The following is a 22792-nucleotide window of genomic DNA, read 5'->3' on the forward strand; positions in this document are numbered from 1 at the left end:
ACGGCACTTTTCTAGCAATGCTAAGCTAGCACTTTGCCCTTGAATATCTTGGCACCCAGAGCAGGTACAACTGTAATTTGTTTTGTTTTTAATACCTAAATATGTGGAGAATGCAATGTTGGAAACAAATTTTTCAAATATAGGCTTTGGAAAATTATTATTGCGTTCAATTGACACCACCCGAGAGCCATTTCTGGCAGAGCATGGGACGAGTGAAGTTCAGTGTGTTGTAAAATGACCAAAAATAGCTAAAACACAAAAGTTCTTCCAACATTGTATTCATTAGTAATTTTTTTTTGCCTAGCCACATGGTAATTGCCATTCTGTATGCAATGTTCATTTTGTAATTGTGACCCGAAATAACTGCAATTAATCCTCATTATCTCAAAGGATAATCAACTTGCAACAAATCTAATTGCAGATCTGAAATCAGCACAAAAAACTCCACAACATTGTGCATTTTTTTTAAAGTTGGTTAGTAAATAAAAAAAATAACTCAAAGACCAGTCTGCCCCCAACATAACCTCCCAACAAATCTGCTGTACAGCTCTTCATACCAGCCACGGCTGCTTGAGTCAAATCAAGCAGCTTCATAAGTAGTGCACTGGGGTCTCTCTCCAACCTGCCACGTGCCTGACCTGTGCATTAAAAAGCAACTTACGCATCTTGTCTCTACGTTCCAGCAGACGAGTCTTCACCCTGAGTAAAAAGATAAAAGAGATGGTTAGCAAGGAGTTGCGACATCAACAAGTAAAAACCCCCACAGCTAGAAACATTGCGCCCAACTGGCGAGGAAATTGTCCGACAGATGTCGCCCCTCACTTGCTTAGAGAGGAAATACAAGAGGAATACTGAGGTATGCATGGAGCACACTCTGAGAAAGTGAATTTCTGTCAAATAATGAGGTTGCTTGTGCTTTGAGGAGCCAAAGTGAAAATGAACAGACTTATCCTCAGCATGACCTTGCATAATTTTCTAAAGCACAAAAAAGAAAAGAAAAAAGAAACTATTCCCACAGTAAACACTGATAGCGGATTTAGGAAGAGGACAGCAAAATGTTGGCAGCAAGTGGACAGCTGACATTTCCGCTCAGGCTTGTTCCGTTACTCTTTCCCCTATTGCATCACAGTCTACGCTCGTTACAGCGGATCCGGCAACAACGAACTTCCGGTCACAACAGAACATTTCTGTTGGTTTGTTTGGTCCCCATGCATTTTAAATGGAGTCCACTCCGCTCACAACGGACCAGGCTAGAGCAGACTATCGGCTACAACAGACTAAATTTTAGGCGAGCGCGCGAGCGAAGCAACTTTATTGAAAATGCCTGCAGAACGATTAGCCCTCCCATGTAAGGAAGGCGTCGCCGTGACGCGGCCATGACGTCTTCCCGGCTGTTGGCGCCTCTACTCCGGCCGCGGCCTCACTACTCCCTTTGGTCGACTGCACCTGCCCCTGTTTTGGGGTGGCAGCCTCCCTCCGGTTTCGCTCGGTCGTTGCCTTTCCAGGGCCGCTGAGATCTGCTGGACGGCCTGGGCTTGGACTTCTTGATCGTAGCAACGCATTGCGGCCTCGAGCCGCGGTGGGATCGTTGTCATCGTTGTAGCTTGCTGCGGGTTCTTGGCACAGTCCACTTCGGCACACACAACAAAGGTCACTTACATAAACACTCGGACATATGTGCTTCAGCAGAACCGGGGTGAGTAACGACCCTGTCTGTAGTTGTCGATATATTACTGCTTCCTCACGGGTCAAGCCCGGATGAGGTGGTGGCATAGTCCTTCTATCTAGTCTGTACCACTTCACGATTTCATTGTAAGAGGTCATCCTGTCCTTGGTTTCCCACCACCACGTCGGGTCGACCGCAGTAGCAGCGGCACGGTTGGTTAGTCCTCGCGCCGCCGCGTTCGCCGTCTCGTTGTGGTTTGCGTTGCCGCGATCCGAGACATCACTGCCCATGTGCGCCGGAAACCACTTAACTCTTTCCTTACGGTGCCATAGGCCATCGGACACGGAGTTCCGATGATTTCAAACGTCCCGTGAAAGCTAAAAACGGCGCCCTACGGACAACTAACGCAATCTGGCTTATTTATTGACAACTCTTTTTTTATTTTATTATGTTTTGTTGATATTTCGCGTGCAGAGACCACGCCAAGAGTGAAATTTGAACCCGCAGTAGTGGCGAGTTGTGTGAAAACGGCGTCCGCTGTATTTGGGCTGTATTTATAAACAAAACGGGCTTCCATCTGACGACTGCGGCTTTACACATTGATGTGTAGGGTCTGGACAACGTACGGTAGGGATATTTTGCCAAATGCGCCGCATCATATCGCGTTATCACCTTCATGATAGCCTGGCACTCGTGTCAGATTACCGCATGTGCAGCTTTCCCACTCATGGCAGTCCTTTCAAAAGTGATTACTCTGCAATTTTTAGCGAAATGAAAAGTTCTTTTGCACAGCTAATATTTGGGGTGAATACTTGCTTTGTGCACAGTTTCAAGTCGCGCGCGTTGGGCGACTGGGTTCCTGAGTCATGGGAACTATCCCATAGAAATGCATGGAGAGTTAGATTTGACAGCGAATAACACACAAAAATGTTCAGAAACCTGAAATGTTCTTTTAGCGTTTTAATCTTCACGTTGACTTCTAGCTTTATGCCAAATATCATTTTCCTAAAGTGGTTTTTCTAGGTTCCCGAGAGGTTGTAATTTTGAGCGAGAAAGCTGGGTATGCTACGGAGCGATGCGCAACACATCTCAAGAGCGCTGGATTTTTTTTTCTGGTGTTTTACCACTAAAGTGAAAAGGATTTTGTGTCAAAAATGTGTGCTTGGATGCATGACCGACTTACACTTGAGTGGCATCGAGGAGTGGCACAGCCGTCAGTTCAGCTAGGTTGACGGGCCCACAAAAGTACAAAACTTGGTACTTAGCCCAGAAATGTAGCCCAGCCCAGAAATGTAGGAACATAGCCCAGAAATGTAGGAACAATTTGTATATCTTAAAATTCCTAAAATAATGTTTAGGCTCATTACAATCGCCTATATATGTTGCATGTATACTTTCTTGTGCATTTTTTTTTTTCTGATTATTTGAGTGGCATCGAGGAGTGGCACAGCCGTCAGTTCAGCTAGGTTGACGGGCCCACAAAAGTACAAAACTTGGTACTTAGCCCAGAAATGTAGCCCAGCCCAGAAATGTAGGAACATAGCCCAGAAATGTAGGAACAATTTCTATATCTTAAAATTCCTAAAATAATGTTTAGGCTCATTACAATCGCCTATATATGTTGCATGTATACTTTCTTGTGCATTTTTTTTTTCTGATTATTTGACTAATAAACTGTAAGTAACTGTACCTTTCACAAAACTGCTGGTATGTGCTTGTAAGAGCAATCCATAAGCTACGATTCCATGCATAGCAATGCTAAATGCATCCACTAGCTCAAGAGAAGAAAATAGTTTTGTGGAAGCACTTAAAATCGGCCGTTTTTCCGCCGTAACGAAAGAGTTAATCACAACACACCTACTTTCACTCGCGAGATCGACTGCACGCAACACACGTGCGGCTTCACCACACACTCTTCCTCTGGCGTAGTTTTTCACTGCCGTCCTAGAATCACAGAGCACAGTCGTGCACTCGGGGTCGGCGATGGCTAGGGCAATGGCCACTTCCTCTGCTCGATGCGCCGCTCGAGTCCGCACACTCGCCGCCGTCCGTGTAGCACCGGTCGCTGCCCCTACAACTGCTGCGGCGAATGCTCTTCTGCCGTCTGGATACTCTGCCGCATCCACAAACACAGCACCCCTGTCTTTGGCATGGAGATCGATGAGCACCTTGGCCCTTGCCACCCGCCGCTCCTTGTTGAACTCGGGGTTCATATTTCTTGGCACAGGACATACCCGACACCGTCTGCTAATTGCTTCTGGTACATGCACGTCTGTATTCTCGGGTCCCCCTTCCTTTGGCTCCAGGCCTAGGTCACGCAGCACTTGTCTGCCCGTTCTTGTTTCCGATAGCCGCACGAGCTGGGCGGTCCTCTGCGCCTCGGCGATTTCTTCCAAGGTGTTATGCACTCCCAGGGCCAGGAACTTTTCGGTCAGAGTGCTGCCTTGTACGCTTTGCGTATGAGCGCGTTGATCTTAGTACGCTCGCATTGCCTCCAGTTGTGGAAAGCAGCAACGTACGTAATGTGGCTTATAGCGAAGGATTGCACTAGCGGGGTGAGGCTTTCTTCCTTCATGCCTGCTTTTCTGTTTGACACCCTCTTTACGAGGCGAATTGCCGTGGTGACTTTGGCCGCGAGACGGTTATTGTTTCGACTGAACGTTTATAGCAGACCTCCGCGGGGCTGGCACCCGATGTGCTTTTTCTTTGTTTAGTTTGGCAAGAAAAACTTATGTCTGGCAACATTGTTGGCAGATTGGTCGCTGGCGCAGCCAAGCCAAAGCCAGTACCAGTGGCTTCTTTTTTTTTTTTTTTTTTGGGCTACCAGCAGCATGAGCGGCAGGGTAGCTGATTTCATTGTCGGATACTGCATACTTCGTCTACAGCAGACGTTTCTTTCCAGATTAAGAGGGTCCGTTGTAACAGGCGTACACTGTTACAACGTTGCTCTTTTTGTTAATCTCGCTCGTATGACAGAAGGAGAAGATAGAGTGGACAGAGACAAAGCCAGGAGGCTGCATTAAAATTACCCGGCTCCAACAGCAACATAGTGTGCTGTGACCAGCGCTCCTTTTCCTGCGAACTATAATACAGTCAGTTTCCAGCATATACAGTTAGTGAAAGCCTGTAAGTATTATAACTCAGCCATATTCAGCAACTATTGCACACAAATCATGCTTAGAGAATAAGCAGACATTCCAGTGCTGTTGGTAACCTAAAACGCCCATGCAGATAGAAGCCACTGCACATGCACACTTCCAATAAAGCATGAGAGACGTGGTGCTACTGTTTTTTTGTTTTCCATAAGCTTCTCTCACCGAGCAGTTGCAACTGCCCGCAAGTTATCGCAACAATGGTCGCATGTGGTTGACGTCATAGAAGGGAGGTGGAAGGTCAGGTAAGCAGCAATGCGTTTCACACAAGACACAATAAAATTGTGCATAGACAGGTAGATTAGTCACTTAACTCTTTCGTTACCATGGAAAATTGACCGATTTTGAGGGGTCTAAGATAACATTTTTTTCTGCACTAAAAATATTGGTTAGGCACATAATGAAGTGATACAAAATGCAGATGATTCAATGTCCTTTTAATGACACAAGTTTTATGACTGTTTCATGAATAATGATTGCGTAAAAAATTACCAAATTCAAAATTTTTGTCCATCTGTCGAAGAATATAGACAAAAGGAAGTTGTATGTAGCAAACCACAAGTACTAGGAAAAATTTAGAATATACATTTTGTAGGTAAACATTCCAAAAACCCGACCTGGAAAAAAAAATTGATTTTCTCGCTACAATTTGCCAGATATCAAAGAAAATGCTAGCCCGTGTAGTGCCCGTGCGTTGCAGTGAAGGCCAACCTCTATTTCAAATTTCAAAATTTTGGATGCTTCCCGGGAAGAAATCTGGTGGTATGACGTTATTAAAGACACCATCTAGTCCCCACATGATGTAAAAACACCTCGTCGATGATTGCGGCCAGAAGACGATTCAAGGCAAGCAACAAGCCATGAGAAAAAATCTACTTGGAGTTGAAAACGAAACTCGGTGGCGGATGATTGTTGACATTCGGACCGTCACTTATCTGTCAGAACTTTCATTTGCAGTTTAACATCATCTACTGACTCACTATGGTAGCCCTGCTTGCAGAATAAGGTGCGATGAGCTAAAATCATTCCCACCACGCTTCTACCAAGTAGCACTTGCGCTATGAAGATAGTTCAGCCCTATGAGCCTCCTGATTGCAGCGCCACCTAACATTTTCAAAAAGAAACAATATCAAGCCTGTCGGAGACTTTGTGAAAATGGGCAGTTCTACTAAGCAGCAAAACTAGACCTCCGGAAATACCCTCGTACTGAAATGAAACTGGGCGTGAACAGCTGGCCGTGTTCAAGGCCGATTGGAAGCGCTCTCCTCGTCTGAATTGATATCCGACGGCTTGATGCTATCTTTCGACTTTCAGCTCAAGCTGCTATCACAGAAGTAATGCATGGGTGAAGTGGAATCACGAGCAGTTTGCATTTTTCGAGGTACAGTAGCAGGCCACAGAGGTGCCATGGCAAATCGGCAGGAAATTGTGTAACTGCGTAGCAGCGCCAAATGCGAATTTCGCAATGCAAAAACGAAACCGAAACTGCTGGAAACTGGCTGCAAATGCCAGATCCATTCGTTAGACATGCGAGCGACCTTTAGAAATAAGCTGTGGCAGAATAAAGCTACCCTTTCTCCAAACTAAAGCTCACTAGTGAATAGCTGGTGTCATTTTCAGGTAAGTATCAAGCTGACAACATAATTTGGTACTTGACTTACTAAGAGCCCTTTAATAAAAAAAATATTGAGGGTAAATATGCATAACCACAAGTGGCATGCTGTTTTGTCAAGTGCAGTAGCCACGCCCGGTTTTGCGAGAACGTGCGCACCTATGCTGGCAATACCTGCCGTCAAATATCTCAATGTCGGCGGAGTGGGAAAATTTCAACAGTCTAAACGCGCAGTGCCTGGACTAACCACTGGGTCACATTAGGTGCACGAGAAACAAATACAACATGCCGAAATCTGCAATATAAAGCATCAATCACCCGTGATTGATTTGAATAGGCGTGGTGACGAAAGAGTAAAGGGGGGACACTGCTCTTAAAACAGCTTCCTTTATTTTCAAGTAAACTCTGTGAAACTTGTCAGCCCTGCTGCTTTTGCTCCTCTGATTTCAAATGTGGCATTATTTTATGAGTCAGCCGATTGGTTCCCAAGATAATTAGAGGTAATCAGTCATTTTTGGAGGAACAGTAGACAAAACAGTGCTAGTCATAAAACTGTAATCTTTGTATTTTCCAATACTATGTACCCCGGGTGAGTGCAATATGAGAATTGGTTTTTTGATGCACCGCTTGGAGCTAATTTTACAGCTCATTAAACTTTGGTGGCACCAGTGGCAAGGAACCATCTCGAATGCCCATTTCAAGCACTTCAAACATTTCAAAGGTTAAATGAGCTGTAAAATTAGTTCCAAGCGGCTCCCCAAAAAACTTCTTCTTTTACTGCACTCACCAGGGTTCAGAGTACTGGAAAATATAATGATTATAGTTTTATGTCTGACACTGCCTTGTCGAAAAATGACAGATTACCTCTAATTATCTTGGGAACCAATTGACTGACTCAAAAAATAATGCCATTTTTGAAATCAGCGGGAAAAAAAAGCAGAAAGACTGACCAGTTTCACAGAGCTTTAAAAAAAGAAATTGTTTGAGGGGCCAAGTCCCGCTTTAAAATCAAAACATAGCCAAGAACGTGTCCTGAGATTCTATAAATACCTTAAATACCGGACCGGCAGAATACTGACACACTCTTTCACCCATGTTAACCTGCGTTGCTACATGTTTGTGACGCTGAGGAACCACCCCAGGATCTCCCCGCTGATAGGTTACGACAAGAGCGGGTCGAAGCTGCCAAGAAATCAAACGGCAGAACTCACGCAAGGAGATCAGCCTGGACAGATGACAAGGCAGCAGCGTTCTCTTGCTTAACCTCTCTCAGCATGGCCCTGAACGTGGACAGCTTGGCCCGGATGCCCGCACGCATGTCAGCGACGGCCTTTCGCTGAACACCGAGCTCAATCTCCAGCTTCTGCTTGGCCACCTAACCGAGATAGAAAAAAAAAAAGGGTGGGGGGGCAGGTGACATCTTGGTGCACTGCGGGAAGGTTGGGAAAACCAAGCGAAAAAAGATGCGCAGCAAACAGAAAGGGGAGGCGAGACACACACACACTGGACTAGCAACTGACATTTACCTGAAAAAGACAATATAACCTGCAGACAAACCATGCCAATGCATGCGCAACAAGCGCGCACATTTTCATAAAAACGCTATCGTTCTACCTAAGTTTTCTCCTTTTTTCTTCTTTAAATTCACCTCAAAATTGTAAAAAGGCAATCTCTTTATCACGGAAGCAGATGGAAGGAACACTAACGCAATTTCCTTTCTTCCCTCGGCGATTAAGATTTGATTGATTGATTGTGGGGTTTCACGCACCGACGCAACGCAGGCGATGAGGCGCGCCGTAGTGGAGGGCTCCGCAGTAATTTTGGCCCCTGGGGATCTTTAACGTGTGCCAAAATTTCGTACACACAGGCGTTTTAGCTTTTCGCCTCCATCAGAAAAGCTGCTGCCACGGCCGGTAATCGAACCCGCGTCCTTGCGCTCAGCAGCGCAACGCCTTAGCCACTGAGCCACCGCGGCGGGTCTCAGCGATAAAGAAATCGCCCTCCTAGGACTAAATTGAGCTGAAGCTAAAGAAAAAAAAAATGGTAGAATGATTGCATTGTTGTAAAAAAAAATGCCGTATACTATTCGCAGGTAATGCCAGCTGTCCAGTGTGTGTGTAGCCTCTGCTCCCTTCCGTGTTTCCGTCTCTTATGGCTGGTTATTCACAACCTTCAAAAATTGCCAACTGACCCAGCAAAGCTGCACTACTCTACTGCAGCAAGCACTGCGTCTGATTAGCAAGAGCTATACCAGCTGGTCGGAAGAACCGGGTTACCTTCAGCTCGCCCAAGTCCATCAGCTTCTCCTTCAGCGCCGCATTTTCAGAGGCCAAGGCATCTGCACGGAAGTGAAACCGCACCGTGCGCTACTATACACCTGATTTACCAAGTTCATCCTTCAAATAATTTTGCTGGGCATTCTTGCCAGTCCAAGTGACAAACAATGAGAGAAGCTCAACCCCCTCCCCCAGAAAGCACTGCTGTAGGGCAAAGGGCACCTATCGAGCATGATTACTTGCAGGTAGCTGCTAGCTAAACAGAAGCATCCCTCTCGCTTGTGCCTGGGCCATGCCTGTTTCCTGGGCTACCCAAACACAACTGAGGGGCACTAGTGCTTATATTTTTGTATGTATGTAAACAAATTTTGCACTTACAGAGCTCGTATTTGCAGTATTATTTTATAAAGGCCGTACGTTCAAATTGTATATTTCAGAATTTTTTTGTGTACCCTGTGCAAAGTAGCATAGATGTCTTCATCAATTTTGTTTTCTACTTGTTACTTTTTTGTTTCGATAATTTTTTGATAAAATTCGTGATAAATCTGTTGTATGAAATTATTACTGCTCGAAAGACCTATCCTCCCTCTATCATTTCATACCTTACACTTTAGCATCAATCATTTTCTGTGGCAGGAAAAAAACATTTCCTGGACTGCCCAAAAACAACCCATTTTCCCACGGTCCCGAAAGTGTTAAGGAGCGTCGGACAAGGATGTTTTTGCCTTTACCTTTCTCGGCACTCAGCGCCCCAGCCTTGTCCTCAGCAAGCCTTTCCCTGCAAGGAAATAGAACAAAATGAAAACACGTTGCTGGCCCTCAGCGACGACAAATCTACAGCGGGCGCCGAGAGGTGCAAACAGGGAACAGTGCCAACTCTACGGGGCTGGTAAAAATGCAACTTAATTTTGAGGATAAGCATAAATAAGGCGCAAGTGAACACTTTCTGACGATATTTACACGCTCACAGCTGTTGCGAATACTCTTAAGCCTGCGGGAAGGCTCATATCTATGCAGCAAACATGAGATGAAAAACAACACAAGCTCCTGATAGAAAGAAAAAATTGTGCACCAATTCAGAGAATTATCTGCTAATGTGTAGCATTCTTATGCCGCCTGTCTTGAGTGTGAATTTTTTCCAGCCAAATGTTTTGTTTTTTTCTAAATCCTGTCCGGCCAATTATCCCCAAATACGCTATATAACGACAACAGGTGAAACTGTCGCGAAATCTTCATTATTGCGGGAATGCAGGGCATTACACGGTTTGCCATTTTCCACAATTATTTTAAAATTTTCGTACTTTCGTTTTTTTTTTTATTTTTGTTCTACCAATGATGTCCATTTGCGCTATTATAACGATTACAGGTGGAACTTCGGAAAATCTCCGTTATCGTGGAAATTTTATGCATTATACATTTTGCCATTTTCCGTAGATTTTAATTTTTTAGTTTTTTCAAGATTTTTTCCTAACAGTTATCTCCGTTTATGTTATTACAAAAATTACATTTGGAACTTTCGCGAAATCTGCATTATTGTGAAAATGCAGGGCATCACACGGTTCTCCATTTTCATTAATTGTTTTATTGTTTTCTTATATTTTTTTACTTTTCTAAATTTCGTTCCACCAATGATGTTCATTTCCACTATTATAACGATTACAGGTGGAACTTATGCGAAATCTGCATTAATATGGAAATACCACGCGGTATACGTTCTGACATTTTCCCAACTTCTTATTAATATTTTCTTATTTTTAATTCTTCAAAATTTCGTCTGAACAATTACCTCCATTTACTTTTTTACGATTACATTTGGAACTTTTCCGAAATCTGCATATTACTGTGGAAATGCAGGGCGTTACACGGTGCGCCATTTTTTCGTAATTTTTAAATATTTTTCTTTTTTTATTACCTATTTTTTCAATATTTCGTGCGACCAGTTATCCCCACTTATGCCACTACAGCGATTACCGGTGGAGCTTCCGCGATATCTGGATTTTTGTGGAAATGCAGGGCGTTACACGGTCCTGGCTGTGGGAGTACTCGGCAAATAATGCTACGCATGAATATACGAAAAAGCCCCTCGCCTCTCGCGCAGGGAGTGGCAGTCCTCGGAGAGCCTGCCAACTGCTGCACGGACAGCTTCAGCAAGGGCCACCGCCGACACGCCCTCCAGGTCAGAAATGCCGCACAGGTCGCTGACAAGCACTCGCAGGTGAACGACAAGCTGCTCCTTTTCGTCCTGAAAAGAAAAAAAAAAAAAACAAAGCTGTATGCGGGGCTCAGACATTCAGACGAACACCGGCAAGCTCCCAGCTGTACACACACTCAGAGTTCCCAGGGCATCACACGCTAAAAACGTGCAACACCTTCAACCACTTGCACGAAAGGTGAAAAATGACGTGGCATACACCCAATTATAAACACGCATGCCTGTTTCTAGTTCTGTGGCATACACCTAACGATAAGCACGCATGTCTGTTTCTGGTTCTCTGAAGGTCTGGAATTGAGCTCCAGGAGAACTGGGGTCAATTTGAAAATACACTTTAATATTTCTTAAAAAAAAAAAAAAAAAAAAAAAACAAGGATGGCAGCTCAAACAAAACTGACAGTCAAAAGGCACACTGTATCAAACTGAAGTGGTTTTTCGCAGCAACCTCAAAAGGAGGCATTGTTTTTCTCTCTCAAGTACCTCCAAACATTTTTATTCTGCGAGGGTTCCCTACTGAGCACATTCAGCACTGGAAAAATCCCTTTAAAAAGAAAGATTGTCTGCCTGCTCAGATATGCTTGTTTAGATCTGCCTGCCTAGATTTCCTGGAACCAATAAAGAGACGGTTAGAAGTTTTAAAAATAGAGTGCAATGCAAGCTCAGGCATGGCGAAGTTTCAACTGCCAAGCACGATTATGCACATCTGCTATTGAATCGGCATGCAACTTATGCCAAGTCCTGTCAGAACAGAAGGCACTGAAATGAACCCCTCTGCCCACGAACCTTCTCCTCTCTCAGCTCACGCTCCAAGCCCTTCTTCTGCTCGAGCACCGCGCTGTGTTCTTCGGCCACAAACTCCATCTTGCTCTGGCACCTGGCTGCAAGAGCAAGGCACAGCAAACGAAACTCGATGGTGGTGGGAAAGAGCAAGCGGAGGCCGTGGCAAGTCGTGCCAACAGCGCTTCCTAAAGGGACATAACCCGTGCCCTGCTTATTTGAACACACGTCGTTGAGAACAGACTGCTGAGCAAGGTTCCACAATGAGAAACATAGGCCGGAGGGAATTAGGATGCAGCAGGGGTTCTGACTCACCACAACTATTGTCATGTCAGGAAAAGCTGTAAAAAAAAATGACGCCGTTCCACTCAATGTGAAAGCTGTCGGAAGTGCAGAGCAGTGAATCGCCATAATGGGCTGTGGTGCCGTTATCTGCTCACTGCTACCACCCAATGCAGTTCAAATTTCCTGCCTTCACAGTGCTCGCGTGCCCCCTGCCTGAAACTGAGCCAGCGGGAGCTCAGTTCTTTTTGCGCTTGCTTTTCCTCCCGCACGTGCCGGCGTTGCACTGCCACTTTTTTTCCCTTAGTAAAAACCAACCCATCCAGCGTTCCTAACAAAATGAACGCGGGTGCTGGCGGTTAATTAGGTATATTTTGCCTCAAATGTACCTACACTTTTCTTTGCACTAAACAACGGGGAGATCTAACTAAATGAACGCGGGTGCTGGCGGTTAATTAGGTATATTTTGCCTCAAATGTACCTGCACTTATCTTTGCGCCAAACAACGGGGAGATGTATGACAAGCGCCAGCGGGTCGCTGGTTTCAAATGCCTATGAATATATAAACCGCTTCGCTTTTCAAGCCTCTGTGGGACACCGCGACAACAGCCGCTACGGTGGAACGCTGTGGGCCACTACCTGGGTCCAGTAAGTGATCTACGACGACAAGGCGAGCCCCTGAAGTGCTCTGCACTTGAGCGGTTCACATAGTTGTGCTTCACATAACGTTGCGCCCAAACATCAAACCGTTACATTCCCCCTTACACAATCCTTGGCACACGTGCTTAATGGCTTCAGAGCTGATGGCCTCCAATGTGATTGGCACCAATCTCACATGAACCTTGAGAATAAAGTCTGACGCCTTATTATCTCACTAGGAGTGCACCTCGCAACTTCGGCAACTAGTTCCGCCAGTACCGAATGCGTTCCTCAGACACCTCACGAGAACAGGGCTGCGATATTGCTTTCACTCTGGCAGATACTTGCCACTTATGCCTTGAACACATCTGTGAACTTCTGAGTTCCAGCCCTCATCCTGGAGTGCTAAAACGAAGAGCAAAGCGGCGGCATACACAGCTTGTAAGCAAGGGGCTCGCTCACGGAATCCGCGGCTCACTGCATCCATGCCACTGGGTGGCCCGAGTCGCCGTTCGCATTTTATCGAGACCTTGTTTCGGAGCTTCCGTCTCCCAAAATGTACTTCTACCAGGGGTGAGACAGCCCAAAGAGATTTGGGAGCAGTTTTCGGAGCAGCAAAATTTCCATTTTGGAGCAGAAGAATCTTGATTTGGAGCATTTAGGGACATTTATTACATCGTCTTGTGAGCTTAAAAAATCATAATTTTAGCAATTTGAAGGGTCAAGTACACATTCCAATCAGTTTTGAATACACAGAACACTGAAACAGCCTTACATGAAATAATTTTTTAAGAGTATCACAAAGTTCTAACTCACTACCTTCTTCCTAACTAGTGATATTGTGTTGCGGCTGTATGCAACACTGACAACAAAACTGCCGTTAACATGATCAAATTTAAGGGATCTGCAATAGTGGCGTGTTTTTTTACCGTTTCAATGCTAAAATTATTATTTTTGTAATCCCAGGCTGCGTTGTACGAACGAGTCTAGTCACGACAGCAGTTGAGCAATTTCGAGCTAACGGTCGCATAGCCCAACCAGCCTACCCGTTGCAGTCCGTGGGGGGGTCACTAGCCCACCCCGTCCTGTTGCATACATTTTACCCTGAACGCGAGGGGGACCGCTGCCCATTCTGTAAAACAAACAGCGGCACACTCGCACACATACTGGCGGAGTGCACTAAACTCAAGCCCCTATACCCCCCACCCTCCCTCCACCCCCCCTACCCCACTCCACGAGCGATGGGAGACCTTGCGGTCCAGCCCCGCCCTGCCGACCCAGCTCGCGCTGACGGCCAGGGGCCAGGAACTGCTGGCCCAATACGGTTCCCGCGACCTGGGAATGGCGTCTGAAAACGCCTCGAGCTCAAATAAAGTTACTACTACTACTTCACCCCATGGTCTTTTGAGTAGCGTTACTGTTTAGCCACCTAGATTTTGGCATTAAATTTCACTTCGCATACATCAAGTGTTATTAGTCACGTGCTATGGCAACTATGCAGTCCTGCAGCCATTGGGCGCTGCCTGAACAGGTCGCGGCGCCACAGCACAGCCCGCAACTTTCGTGTCGACCGTTCCACCCCCGAGGCTCGCAATCACACTTCCAAGCACAGCAACACTTCAGCATTTTATAACACCACAGTGAGCCAAAAAAGTTCACTTCACGAACCCGATTATAGATGCACGCACCGCGTTTCGCACTCCAGGACAAGCCACGCGGAAGTCTTAGGCCCCACATTTCAATGAACTTTTTTTCGAGCCGCGCAACTCCTTGTAATCTCGCATCAATCTCAAACCATAACCCCGGGTTAACGTCACTGTTCAGAGCCACAACTGATAGAATTAATAGACTGGAACCCAGCTGATTGCGTAAAATAAACCAGGGAAAATATCGGCGATGCGCACTGAGCGCGGAAGTAGGCAGTAGCAGCCGGATCAGGCGGTGGCCATGTTTGTAGCCACAGCGATTCCCAATCAGGAAGGCCGTTTCAGCGAACCCGGATGGAAAGCCAATCGTGTTTTAGAAGCTATCGTTTGCTTCATTTCAGTCTTTATATTTCTGCCATTTCGGTGTTTGCAATTGACTGACAATAAAAGTGGTGACCAGGATGCGCGAGGCTTTCGTCCCCGCCGGAACTGACATGAGCATCAAAATCCGTGCCTTTCAGGCTCTTCTGGAGCAGTTTGGCGCAATTTTCGCAATTTTCATGCTTTTGGAGCAGCTTGGCGCAGGAAAATGGAATTGTATCAAAAAGGCGCAATATGCGCAGCTGTCTCACCCCTGTTCTACAACCAAGATTCCGTGCCTAGTTGTCCATGAAATTTGGTCACATTGAAATTTGGGCAAACGGGACTTCGTTACAGAGAGGGCGCAAAATAAATGGTGTGCATACACTTGAAGTTAAAAAAGAAATTACGTGGTGCGTTACATAGGGAGTTCGTTACATTGAAGTTCGTTACACCGAGGTTAGACTGTACAGTTGGACCCCTTTATAAGAGACACGTACCGGGGAGCAGTTTCTATCTCTTATATGAGATGTCTCTTGTAAGCAGGGAACCATGTTTTCTCTTACTAATCAGACCCTAGCTCAATGTGGGCACTGTATGACTAAAATAAGCTCAAAAGAATGCTACAGCATGTTTTAAAAAGATGCATTCTAATTTATGTTTGGCCCCCAGAATTTATGAAGCAGTTCTGAATCTTTGTTTGCTTCATGACTGCATTTACACTGTTTCTTACAACCGCTTCTACAAGCTTTTTTTTTTCCTTCCTTGTTTGCGGAAGATGAAACGTAGATGTTGAGTTCACAAGCCTGATGAATAGCCAGAGAGCACAGCTTCTTCCGCTGTGTGCTCAGGCTATTTATTACGCTTGCAGGATTCAACATCTGCGATGCTTCTTGATTGGGAGCTAAGCGAGTGGGAGAGCCCGCATGTGCGATCACCGAGAGCTCCATCCTATGGATGGCAGTAAGCTTCAACCACTTCTGTAAGTTGCATTTCCATTGGCAGGGCTTCTCATCGTCATTTCATAGCTGACTGAACCACTTTGTGTTTGCTGAAGTTACAATAAATAGCGACTGCAGGTATCTGTCATCCACCTGTGTTTCCAGAATGGAAGCAACTGCAATTAGTGACTGGTGGCACTGCATGTGAAGTTAAAATGCATGTTACAAGCGAGATTATTGATTAAAGTTAAAGGATGGCTTGTCCCTTGTAACCAATCTCCTACATCCAATGTCTGTTACAAAAGAGGTCAATTTAATGGCAAAGATAGGGCAGCCAACCATGTCGGTGAATAGTGTCTCTTATACCCACCTGTCTCTTACATCCATGTCTCTTATAACGAGGTTCAACTGTATACACAAAGCAAGAATCAAGAAATGACTAAAAGGAGCGCGAGAAATCTGCATGCAGAATATAGCTCTGTCATGTGGGTGTGGGCAATGGTGATAGCGGGATGTTGTGCCAGACTAAATTTGCATTCTGCCAAAGACTGCTATTTAAAATAAGGGGAGATATATGGACCCATTTGTGTGGGATGATGATGAATAAACTTTATTGGAGACCAGGTGCTGATGTTAGGGCACCCGCCCGGTGGGAGGCTTCCTTAGTCGGGATGCCTTGGGCTATGCTGGCCATCCGTGCTCTCCCCACCAATCGTCGCTGGTGTGGAAGGTCGGAGCTGGTCAGCAGCTCCACCCACTGCTCATAAGTAGGGTTGGGGTTAGGGGTGAGGGAAGGGGATTGCTGGCACTCCCATACAATGTGGTACAGGGTGCCTGGGTGGGGGCAGGAGTTGCATGTAGCAGGGTGTTATGTGGGTAGAAGTTTGTCTGTAGGCGCCGGAAAGTAGTAGCTTCATCGCGAGAGAGGTTCGGGTGGGGGAATGGGTATTTGCGACGCTCTTTGTGTGGGAGAAAAAAAAAAAATGTCCGACATTCCAGTTTATACGGTACTACTAAAACACACACACGAGATTTCTAAAACAACTTCCAAGGTTGCTTTCCAAACTGCAGATATAGACACCTAGAGCCATAAAAATTGCACCACCACAGCAGCCACCACTCTGCCCGAAAACATTGCAGAACAGCATGTTAACAAATTGAAGACATACCGTTATAAAAGACATGGATTATAATAATAAATGTTAGGCAATCAAAAAGTAAGCAAAAATAAGCACACAAATGACCTTTAAATCTTAGAACAAGTTAGCTTGTTGCAACACTAGCGTGCATTGGTTAATGCTGGCACCATTTCTGAGCTGAGATTGCAAGGTGACCCGCAGTGTTTAGAAAAAAAGTCAATGACATCTTTGAGAAGCAGCTTCCTCTGTTGGCACCACAAAGAATGAAACAGAGCTTAGCATGGCAGACGACCCGCTCAGACAGCAATGTAGCCATCTAAGAAGAAGACTGCAATGGCTCAAGTGATCCGCCAAGAAGGGCGCCACAGTACAGCTTACCGTTGTCTGCCTTGAGCTCTTCCAGTTGTTCTTGCAGGTCCTGAACCTGTCCAGTCAGGATCTGCTTACTGTTGTCGGCGTCCTCGTACAGCTGAGACTGCAAAAGTTCACACGCACGGTTTGTTGCACACTTCGAGCTTCAAGCTGTACGGACGCAACAAAGAGGAATTTCTAGTTTCAAAACAAAATGGAATGTCTGCTGATTGCTTTCTCGAGACACCTTAGAATTTCAATCAGTGATAATGTGAGAAGCCCGCTTGCTAACCGTGCAAAAAAAAAAGGAAATTTTAAACGCTGTCAGCACAACCTAAACGGGCAATGAAGAGAAAATACAACTTCAATTCGTAATAATTACCAGCCTTTATTTGATCCCAGCCTTTCGTAACTCACTGAGTTGCATTACAGCCACTAAAGATGCTTTTTAACCAAAAAAGCGCAAGAAATATGGGGAAACTTTCAAATTTCACGCTACATGAGCGTACTATGGGCCACCAACTAAAAAAGACAGTTATCAGGTGTTAACTGCTTGTTAACTCTTACGGCGGAAAAATGGCCGATTTTAGGTGCTTCCACCAAACATTTTTTTTCTCTTGAGCTACTGGACACACGTAGCCTTGCTATGCATGAAATTGTAGCTTATAGATTGCTCTTCCAAACACAAAGCAGCAGTTTTGTTAAAGGTACAATTACTTACAGTTTATTCGTCAAGTAATCAGAAAAAAGCCCCCAAGAAAAGTATACGAAAAACACAAATCGGCACTTTTACCGAGACTAAAAATTATTTCAGGTATTTTAAGATGTACAAATTGTTCCTACGTTCCTTGGCTATGATTCAATATATCAATCAACAGTGTACAACAAGTTTTGGATTTTTGAGGGACCCGCCGCGGTGGCTCAGTGGCTAAGGCGTTGCACTACTGAGCACAAGGTCGCGGGTTCGATTCCCGGCCGCGGCAGCCGCTTTTCTGATGGAGGCGAAAAGCAAAAACGCCCGTGTGTACGAGCTTTCGGCGCACGTTAAAGATCCCCAGGTGGTCAAAATTAATCCGTAGTCCTCCACTACGGTGCGCCTCATCACCTGCGTTGCGTCGGCGCGTTAAACCCTACAATCAATCAATCAATTTTTGAGGGCCCGTCAACCTAGCGCAACTGACGGCTGTACCACGCCGCGAGGGCAGTCAAGGGTGAGTGAGTCTCTGTAAAACGTGCATCCAAGTACCGTACTTACCCGATTCTAACGCGCACTTTTTTTCCGGAAAAATAGGTCGAAAAATCGCATGCGCATTAGAATCAGATACGAAATCGAAACCGAAACAGCAGAAATTTCGTCCCACCCATCGCCATCGCCATTTCAAGATGGCGCCCAAGATTTTAGCAACAATTTTTCGGGCGCAGAAAGCATAGGCGCAACTTTTCTTTCCTCCATGGCGCCTAGGCTTTTCTATCGGCGTTCACACAAATCGTCAAATCGTTCCACTTGCGCGCTTGATAACAGCAATGGCAGCAGCTGCTCTCACGCGTTCAAAACGAGCGGTCGGCTGAAGCGTGTGCCTCTGGAGAAGCTCGCGGGATGGGTGTGTGAGGCGTGGGCCACGATCCCATCGACCATGGTTGAACGTTAGTTCAGGGGCGGTATTCTCGTAACTGTCCCTTTTGAAAACGTCCCTTTTGAGTCCCTTTCATCGTGACGTACTTCCAGTTAAGCAGTGGGCGTTGGCAGTAAGTTCGCCGGGCTTGCTTTACGTCACTTCCGGTTGTTTGCTTTCAGCCAATCAGGGCTCGCCAAAAGGGACACTTTTGAAAGGGACGCAAAAGGGACAAAACTCGAGAATACCGCCCCAGAAGTGTGGCATCGCGAACGTGCTTGACGGCACCGAGGACGAGATGTTGTGGTCAGCGGAGAGCGACGAGGAGTGAGATGAGTGAGATTACTTCGGGAAATAAATCACCCGTTTCTCTCGCATTCGTTTTTCTTGCTCACACAGTTCCGTGCGCGTTAGAATCGGGTAATTACGGTATACTCTTTTGTGTCCTCGCACAAAATTCTTATCAGTTCGGTGGTAAAAAACAAGAAAAAAAAAATCGAGCGCTCTCGACAAGCGTCGCACCTGAACCCTGCAGCGCTAATCTGACACGAGCGCCAGGTTATCTTGAAGGTGATAGCGCGATACGGCACGGTGCACTTGGCAAAATATCCCGGCCGTACGTTCTCAAGACCCTAAACACAAAATCAAAACTGCAGTCGTCAGATAAGAAGCACGTTTTGTTTATAAATACAGCGCGGAGTCACAACGAAATTACCTGCCAGCACTTGTTGAAGTGCGAGGCACCTGAACCGGAGCTTCGTCGTCCTAACTGAAATCTGAAGATCCCACATCATTGCTTGACCCCTCACTGCTGCTGGAATCAGAAAAATCGACAGCAGGAGCTGCCGAAGTGCTTGCTACAGCAGTCCGACTGTGCGGAGCGCGGTGCGAACCCGACGCCATTTTTCCTCCTGCTCCCCTCCCCCTTCGGTTCAAATTTCTCTTGCTACGCCGGCACCACACGAGACATAAACAAACGAAACCGAAATTGAAAGAGAAGTTGCCAATGAACACACCAGATGGCGATAGTTGTCTGTGGAGCGCGGGTTTCAGATTTTGCGGGAGATTTAAAATCATCGGACGCCGGCTTCCGATTGCCTATGGCGCCGTCGTGAAAGAGTTAACATATAAGTAGGGGTGTGCGAATATTCGAAACTTCGAATATTCGATTCGAATTTTTTGATATTCGATTCGATTCGAACGACACTTTTATTGTTCGAAATATTCGAACCACCCAAAACTAAAAAAAAAAAAAAAAAAAAATCAGAGCGTGTCTGTATCGGTGTTATTTACAGTGGACTCTCGTTGTTACGATTCTGGGGGTGCGAATTTCGGGATGATACGAATTTCCGCAAAGTCCCGGCGAAATTGCATCGTTTGCAATGGGAAAAATTTCGGCTGTTACGAACGAACCTGCGCGGCCCGGCGGAAGGTACGAACGAGCCGGCGAGGCACCCTACTGCTGAACGAGCAAGTGACGGCTCTCGCTCCCCTGTTTGTCACTCTTTCTCCAGAAACGGCCGGGCTGTTGTTTTCTGCTCGCGAAAACGCTCTGCGCACGCCCAACGCGCTGACACCGCCGCGAAACCACCCCCACGCTGCGCGCGGCGCGGCCGGCGACGTCAACATGGCGTCGGCTCCAGCCGCGATTTGGCGCGGGCGCTCGAGCGACCGCTTCTAACCGCTCTTTAAAATGCGGCTCAAGGGAGACACGAAGTTGCTTGTGCGGTAAAGGAGCTGATAATGCATGCGAAAACGGTACTATAAAACATCATCCGCGCCGCTAGTGAAAGTGCCCATAAAATATTTGCCGGGGTACTAAGCCTAACCATCTCCGGCGGAGCCAAGCCGGCTGTCTCGATCTCATCGCAAGTAGTCAGGCTCCTCCATTCTGCCGCGCGCGTACTGCGTCATTTTCTGACCGAGGTAGGCGCTACCGCGGGCGCGAAATCGTCGATGTGGGCGTGAAAATACAGCGCTCGCAGAGCCGAGGCGAGCGAATCGCGTGCAAAACCGCACCATGCGGTTCACGCTTGGCTGTTGCGGCATGTAGCGAGCTTGGGCACACCGAGTGAGGAGACGAGCGCGAAGCTTTACGTGCTCCAGAAAGGACTGCTTTGCGACACGGGGGTTAAAAAAAGCAGAAAAATCACGAATTTCTTCACGCATAAGTAGGAAAAGAAATAAACGAAAACTTTTTTCAGCGCTAAATTTTTTGGTCTGTGTTGGTTCATACGAATTTCGGATGATACGAATATTTTTCGCAGTCCCGCGAGATTAGTATAATCAAGATTTTACTGTATCAGCGCGCGGCAATGTGCACGGGCTCGGGCATGCCAGCTACTAGTGTCTCAAGTGAGCGGCTGTTTTCGATATCTGGTAAAGTGGTGACGAGCAGGAGGTTGTCACTGCTCCCCGAACATGTCGAGCAGTTAACCTTTCTCCATGTTAACATTTAAGTGAGTGCAGACCTTGATCTGTTGAGTGCAATGGTATTGTGTAATCCCTAATTTTACTTTGTGCAATTTGTTGTGCAATAAAGTTGCAGTTTTTGTGTCTCTAGATGGTGAAAACATTAATTTTACAAACAACCATAAGTATTCGTATTCGAAAAATATTCGAAAAATATTCGATTCGATTCGAACCTTGTTTTTATTATTCGAATTCGCTTCGAAATTAAAAAATTGATATTCGCACACCCCTACATATAAGTGATAAGATCAAACACATCTAGAGGCCCCACTACAACTGCCCAGTCCTGTTTCTGGGTGGGGGTTGAAGACTATACCAGCTTGAATAGACTATAAATAATAAAAAAACAACTGTGCAAACTAGTGTATTAAAAAAAAAAAAAGGACAGTCACAGACTCCCCACAAAATTGAGGTCTGAAAACACCTCTCATGTCTACCAGAAAAATAAGAAAAAAAAAAAAAAGCTGGAGTGCGGGGTCTTAAGCCTGAATGTGCTGAACAAGTAGCCAGTGGTACCATATTTTTGCACATATAACCCACCCCTGTATATAATCCGCATCCTTACCTTCAGCCCGCCGGAAAAAAAAAAAAAAAAAAAGGACCTGCGTATTGCCTGCACATTTAATATAGGAAAGACTGCACCGAAGCTACTGCTCAAGCAACACATCACATACTATGTAGACTGAAAAAGCGAGTATTTAACAAGTAGAACACACTGACTGCAAGGCGAAAGTCACCCTTCCCTCATTGTCACTGCTCCCGCTAGAGCTGTAACTTGAGCCGCAGCCCTCACTGTTGTGCCCGAGGTCATCTTCAGTTCCATCCATTCTGCCCGTGTTTGTTTTTTTCTTGTTTTCGTCCTTGTTTTTCCTTCCTTGTCCTTGTATGTTTTGCGCAATCGCTGCCATGGAAGGCTTAGTCAGTGCTACTGCGCAGGAGCTTCACGGTGCAACACGAACTGCCGTGAAGCTGCACTAAAGGAAAACCCCCCGTGTTATCCGCACCCCTACTTTGCCACTGAAATTTTCGCATTTTTGGTGCGGCTTATACGCACAAAAATACGGTACTTTCTATATAGGGAGTACACTGCACCGCAGGAGCCCTCGACTGTCTCGTCCTTTCCCCAAAGCACTTATATACGCACAAGGCTGGTATACGGGTCATGGCATACCTTTTCCACCAGCTGCTCTCTGCAATCCCGCAGGTCTTTTTTGAGCTCAGCAATCCGGCTCTTCTGAATGGTCACTGAAAGTGCACAGCCGGTACAAAGCAATTGAGGGAATTCTTAGGCCCTCCCACCTATGGCAACTCTGAAGTTCAACACAAACTTTGCACGCGAAGCATAACTGCAGACCCTTGCTTTGAAGCAACGCCCACCAACTGCAAAATATATGCATTCAAAACAACGTTCCTACCACAACGGGTTAAGGGGGGTCATGGCTCTTAAAACAATCCCTTTAATATTTGTTAAGTAAACTCTGCGTAACTTGCCAGCCCTGCTGTTTTTTCCACACTGATTTCAAATATGCCGTTATTTTTGGAGTCGGTCAATGAGTTCTCAAGATAATTAGAAATATTTAGTCATTTTTGGAGGAACAATAGGCAAAACAGTGGTAGTCATAAAACTGTAACCTTATATTCCAATGCGATAAAC

At 45.9% G+C, this 22792-nt stretch overlaps 1 protein-coding gene across 2 annotated transcripts in view; it reads right to left on the reverse strand.

Moving 5' to 3' along the window:
- The window catches only part of LOC144163097 (uncharacterized), a 109336-nt gene that overhangs the window by 51256 nt on the left and 35288 nt on the right, over positions 1–22792 (reverse strand). For both annotated transcript variants that reach the window (XM_077693899.1, XM_077693898.1), the window contains exons 8-15: positions 22310–22383; positions 17081–17177; positions 11702–11796; positions 10794–10948; positions 9438–9484; positions 8707–8768; positions 7642–7805; positions 662–699 (exon numbers count right to left, since the gene is read on the reverse strand). In XM_077693899.1, the coding sequence (XP_077550025.1) occupies positions 662–699; positions 7642–7805; positions 8707–8768; positions 9438–9484; positions 10794–10948; positions 11702–11796; positions 17081–17177; positions 22310–22383 (732 nt within the window). The remainder of the gene's footprint in view (positions 1–661; positions 700–7641; positions 7806–8706; positions 8769–9437; positions 9485–10793; positions 10949–11701; positions 11797–17080; positions 17178–22309; positions 22384–22792) is intronic.

This window comes from Haemaphysalis longicornis, unplaced genomic scaffold (genome assembly GCF_048455015.1).
Source record: "Haemaphysalis longicornis isolate Haplotype H1 unplaced genomic scaffold, Haemaphysalis longicornis Haplotype H1 scaffold_12, whole genome shotgun sequence".
NCBI lineage: Eukaryota > Metazoa > Arthropoda > Arachnida > Ixodida > Ixodidae > Haemaphysalis > Haemaphysalis longicornis.